General features: G+C 35.5%; 1 protein-coding gene across 1 annotated transcript; it reads left to right on the forward strand.

Moving 5' to 3' along the window:
* The first annotated feature begins 1701 nt into the window (after positions 1-1701).
* LOC122043947 (putative F-box/LRR-repeat protein At5g41630) lies at positions 1702-3984 on the forward strand. The gene is made up of 2 exons (XM_042604503.1): positions 1702-2303; positions 3936-3984. Exons 1-2 carry the CDS (start codon positions 1702-1704, stop codon positions 3982-3984), a joined length of 651 nt encoding a protein of 216 aa, XP_042460437.1.
* Positions 3985-5768: the final 1784 nt, after the last annotated feature.

Here is a 5768-nt window from a genome sequence, read left to right on the forward strand (position 1 = left end):
AGTTCCGCAGGAGACCCAAGTCAAAACCTAAAAGAACAAATAGATTAAGTTTTGGATCAAACGTGTCAAGTTCCGCAGGCGATCCAAAATTTAATTTAAAAGAACACATGGTAGCTAGGAAAAGGTTCAGACCTTTATACAAAATTTTTGTACAGTGGAACCTCTAGGTTTTCCGAGTAGCAACCAACACTCGAATTGTTTGCGAGCTTAATAATTCCAAAACGAGTCGAGCTTTAGTCTTGTGATAAAAGTTTGATTCGAGCTCGAGCTCGAAACTGAGCTGAACAGTATTAAGCTCGAGCTCGACTCGTTTATGTTATATTCGAGTTCGAGCTCGAATATAACTTAAACGAGTCGAGCTCAAGCTTAATATTGTTCAGCTCAATTCTGCTCGTTTACATCCCTACTGGGCCCCTCCAAAATTGTCCCAAGTGATTTTAAAAAGAAGATGAATCACGGAAGACTTTATATAGTACTGCGATCCTTTGTATGGGTACAGGCTACCAGCGAGGCTTTATGTACACATTGGGGATCGACCCCATAACCTAATGCAACAATTCTATATGTAAGTGCCAATTGTGTCAATATGTGGGGATGAATTTGACATTAAAAACTCCAAATGCTTAGAGGTAAGAGTTTAAGGAGTTTGGAAGTAGAAAATTTAAAGAGCTCAAATTAGAGAGCTTAAGTAGCTCGTCCTTATGGCAACTAGTGCATCTCTATAAGATTGGTTGATTTACTCGGGATGGAAAAATAAAGGACGAATGAAGGACAATAATTGTCCTCCAACACAAACACACATCTTTAGTCCTCCTAATATGAAATTTTTAGTTTCGTCTCGAGATCTACCAACGTCTTGTAAGAGGTCAAGTGCATATAGGGTTGAGTCAGTTAGAAGCTGTCCTTAGGAAAAAGAAAAATACATATTTGATTTCTTAGTTGATTTGATGATATATAATTTCTTATTTAATTTGACGTTAGATTATAAGTTGAGCCTGTGATCTATTTATTTTCACATAATTTAAAAATAAATTGTGAGGGACATCTAGGATGAATGTTTACCTGAATCAATTAGAACATAATTGATCGAATCAAATTATTCAAAATCAAACTAATCAATTTTTTAAAAATAAACTTACTTTGCGTTTGATTTAAGAGGTTTTGAAATAAGGAAAAAAATTAATAGAAATATAAAGTATTTGGTTAATAAATTTAAGAATAAAGATTTTAGAATCATTCCTAAATAATTTGAAATGACAAAATACAGTTAATAGATCAAAACTAATCAAAATTAAACAAATCGAATTAATATAGTCAATTAACGAATTAACAATTTTCAAAAAATAAATATATTAAAACTTTTTAATAAAAATTTAATCAGTTTAATAAAAATTTTAAAAATCTTAATATATATATTTAACTTTTTTTTAATAAAAACGATTTAATAGATTTTTGAAATTTAGAATTAAAAATCAAACCGGTCTAATTGAAATAATCATTTATTTAAAAAAATCCGAATAAAACAAATCAATTTCCGAATTTATCTCTATTTTATTAAATATTTTTAATTAATTAATTAATTTATTTATCCATCCATAGAATTTGTCAAATTATGCCGTTGCAACTTAAAAATCCTGGAGAGGAGAGAAAGGGAGGGCTCCGCACTGTCCATCCGCCGCCGCCGTCATGCTCTCGTCTGGTATGGGCGACCGCCTTCCCCACCTGGACACGCCGTCGGAAGACTTCCTCAGCAATCTCCCCGATGCGCTTCTCCACCACATCCTCTCCTTCCTCCCCACCTGCGACTCCGTCCGCACCTCCGTCCTCTCCCGCCGATGGCGTCGCATATGGTCCTCCGTCCCAGCAATGGACTTCCATTTCTCTGACCCTACCAACTGGGGAGCCTTATCATCCGTCGGCCGATTCGTCGCCGCCCGTGACAACTCTTGCTCCATTTCTCGACTGCGTCTCATCTTCGACTATGTATTGTTCTCATATGAAACCTGCTTGTGTGAATGGATCGACAACGCCAAATCCCATGACGCTCAAGACGTGACCCTCCGCATAAGCAATCCCAGACGAGACTATACTTCCCTACTCGTCGCTCTGTTCAATTGGCCATCACTCACGGCCCTGGATCTGAAAATGGAAGGCTGTGTTGTCAGTGTTGGACGGGCTTTCAACCTTCCCGAATGTGTTACCCTGAGCAATGTCAAGACGCTTTCCCTTTCAATTTTTAATGAAATTTCACAGGAGAGCTTGTCTAGGCTGCTGCTATCTTGTTGCCCTGCTTTGGAAGAACTAACATTAGCCTCGAGATATCAAACGAACGACATCATTGAAATAGCGGCACCAAATCTTCTCAGATTAAATCTTCTACAGGCTCCATTCAAGATTCGAATTACTTGTCAGAAACTAGAATCTCTAACGCTAAAACCTTATTTTCGTGTGCAACATCTGAATATTGAGGCGCCCTCTTTGGCCTCTGTTCAATTACATAATCAGGGACAGTGTTTTCATCTTTGCTATGTTGGAGCACTACTCCATACATTGTGCAATGTAACTGCACTAACTATTGATCTTCGATACCTTTGGTTTGCTCATAGGGTACGTTTTCATCTTTTCATTGGCAAAAAGTTATAAATCATTCATCTTTTAACATGAATGCATAATAGATTGGAATTGGAATCCTAAATGTATGTTAATTCATGTAGTATTTATTTTATAGGACATTAAATTAAGTGCAATACTCATTAAGGAAGAAATTTGTATAGAGAAGTGTATTTGTATTTATGCTTGAAGGAGATGATGTTATTGTGAATGGGATATGTTATGCAATAGTAGGAAAAAGGAGTGAAACAAGAAGAGATTATAAACTTGTATAATTGTATGCTATTTTTATATTGCATGATGTCAATTTGATTTCTAGTCTTGTTTTTTTTGTTGGTTTCTTCAGATTGTTTCCTTGTTGAGATTGTTTCTTTGTTGCCTTATTGAAGTTGAAGCCTCACTTGATCATAAAACATGGGCATAAAAAATGGAAAAGTCATAGTTAGAGAGTATGGGCAATGGGGTAATGTTAGACTGCTCATTAGTAGTATTTTTAAGATACATTCCTTTCATCTTAGGGTTCTCAGGTTTTCATTTATATGCTACACCATCAAAAACCAACTTGTTAGTTCATCTAGTATTTATTTTATAGGACATTAAATTAAGTGCAATATTCATTAAGGAAGAAATGCCTATAGAGTAGTGTTTTTATATTTATGGAAGAAGAATCTACACACCTTCTATGCTCGAAAGAAATGATGTCATTGTGAATTGGATATTGTAGGCAATAGTAGAAAAAAGATGTGAAACAAGAAGAGATAATAAACTTGTATTATTGTATGCTAGTTTTTATTACATGATGTAAATTTGATTGCTAGTCTTGTTTTTTTGTTGGATTCTTCATATTGTTTCCTTATTGAAGTTGAAGCCTCTCTTGATCATAAAACATGGGAATAAAAAAAATAGAAAAGTCATAGTTAGGGAGTTGGACAATGGGGTAATGTTAGACTACTCATTAATATTATTTTTAAGATACATTCTTATCATTCTTAGCATTCTCAGGTTTCCGTCTACATGCTACACCATCAAAAACCAACTTGTTAGTTCATGTATTATTTATTTTATAGGACATTAAATTAAGTGCAATATTCATTAAGGAAGAAATGTGTATAGAGTAGTGTTTTTGTTTTTATGGGAGAAGAATCTACACAGCTTCTACGCTTGAAAGAAATGATGTTATTGTGAATTGGATATTGTAGGCAATAGTAGAAAAAAGGAGTGAAACAAGAAGAGATTATAAACTTGTATTATTTTATGCTAGTTTTATTGTTACATGATGTCAATTTGATTGCTTGTCTTGTTTTTTTTATGGTTTCTTCATATTGTTTCCTTATTGAAGTTGAAGCCTCTCTTGATCATAAAACATGGGAATAAAAAATAGAAAAGTCATAGTTAGGGAGTATGGGCAATGGGGTAATGTTAGACTACTCATGGGTAGTATTTTTAAGACGCATTCCTATCATTCTTAGGGTTCTCACGTTTCCATTTACATACTACACCATCAAAAACCAACTTGTTAGACAAAAGCTAATATCGGTGTTTTTTCTCAGTAAACAAGTTTTGTTAGACTCCTCTAGTGACTTCAAATTGTTACTGATATGTACTACTTACACTCTAGTTTCTTTTTACCTGTTAATTGAGCTTTTGTTTTCTCAGTTAAGGATTATGTCCCTCATAGAAAGTTTTCCAATTCTTCACAAATTGTTAAAGTTGGAGGTCCATCTGGTTCTTTGCCCCAAGGACGACAGCGTGGAAATGTTATTTTCTCTTCTTCAGCATACACCGAAACTTCATGCACTCACTTTAATTGATCGAGGAGAGGTTTGAGATTAGTCATTTTATATATATTGATTTTGAAGAATGACAATATTTTGATTTGATTAATTCCTTATAATTTAAATTTCAGGATACATACCTTAAATTATTCGACGAAGGGAGTGATTCATTTGATATTGTACCCTTCAAAGGTTTAGATCATCTTAAAAGGGTTTCACTTAGTATCAACTCTAAAAGTTCTTGGTCAACCATTTTGAAGATGTTATCAGAAAGAGTTCGAGCATGGGATGAAGTAGCAGTGATGTACAAATCTTTATAAATCTTCATTGCATATTGACACAAATGTATGTTCTTATATTTATGACCTTTTTCTCTGACAACTGGATACAAATGTATGCTTTATTGATATTGCTTGATGCTATGTATTTCTTAAGTCTTTAATTTGAGTAGGGCCATAAATGAGTAAGGTCGAGTTAAACTTTGTGATATTTAAACTTATTTAATAAAGTAATCAAATCAAATTGAACCTAAAATGAACTAAGTCATTAAAATAGTTATTTATTAAAATAGGTATAACGTTTAGGTCTGGTCTCCTAGAGATCAGGATCACATTGGACCTGCTCTAAGAGCATACCAAGACCATATTAGAATTGGTGTGGAGAGACCATACCTGATTTGGTCCTGGTCTGCTCTCAAATCAGATCTAATGTAGTCCTGTTCTCTAGAAGATCAAGCTTAAGCATTCTAACTGAAGATTTTTTTTTCCTCTTTGGCACTACTAGAGGAAGCTCAAAAATAGTAAAGGAGAATATATTTGGACTCCTTGTACTTTAGAAATTCATGGGACTTGGAATGGGTGTTGATACGGTGTGTTGCGAGTGGTCCCGATAGTCAAGATGATGTGGTAGATACAGTCAAGATAAAGTGGGGGCCTCATAGGCAAGGCTCCAAGCATAAACCCGAACGACCCTAATGTCGATCGGATATATGGGGCTCAGAGCATCACTTCTCATCGCCAAAGCTCTTAGCATATGTCCGATCGACCTAAAGTGCCGATCAAATGACTCTCAGCATAAAGTCGGTTAGTCTCAGAGCCGGTCCGACTTACGGGGCCCAGAGCCTCATTTCTCAATGCCAAGTCACACAACATACAGTCGGTCAGACCTAGAGTCGATCAGACATTCAGAGTATATAGTCAGTTAGATCTAGCGTTGGTTGGACATTCAGAGCTCAGTTCCTTACTCCTTAGAGGCGAGGCCTCTAGTATATGGCCACTCGGACCTTCTGGAACTTACCTCCCCACTCTTCAAAGGAAAGTATCACAGTATACATCCGGTCGACTAAAGATCTAGTTTGACCTATGGGGCTAAGCTTCTCACTCC

Source organism: Zingiber officinale, chromosome 2A (assembly GCF_018446385.1).
Source record: "Zingiber officinale cultivar Zhangliang chromosome 2A, Zo_v1.1, whole genome shotgun sequence".
Classification (NCBI taxonomy): domain Eukaryota; kingdom Viridiplantae; phylum Streptophyta; class Magnoliopsida; order Zingiberales; family Zingiberaceae; genus Zingiber; species Zingiber officinale.

Coding starts and splice junctions, on each gene's coding strand:
- LOC122043947 (XM_042604503.1), top strand. CDS start 1,702: ATGGGCGACCGCCTTCCCCACCTGGACACGCCGTCGGAAGACTTCCTC. Junction 2,304..3,935: donor TGCCCTGCTTTGGAAGAACT/AACATTAGCCTC, acceptor TTCTTCATATTG/TTTCCTTATTGAAGTTGAAG.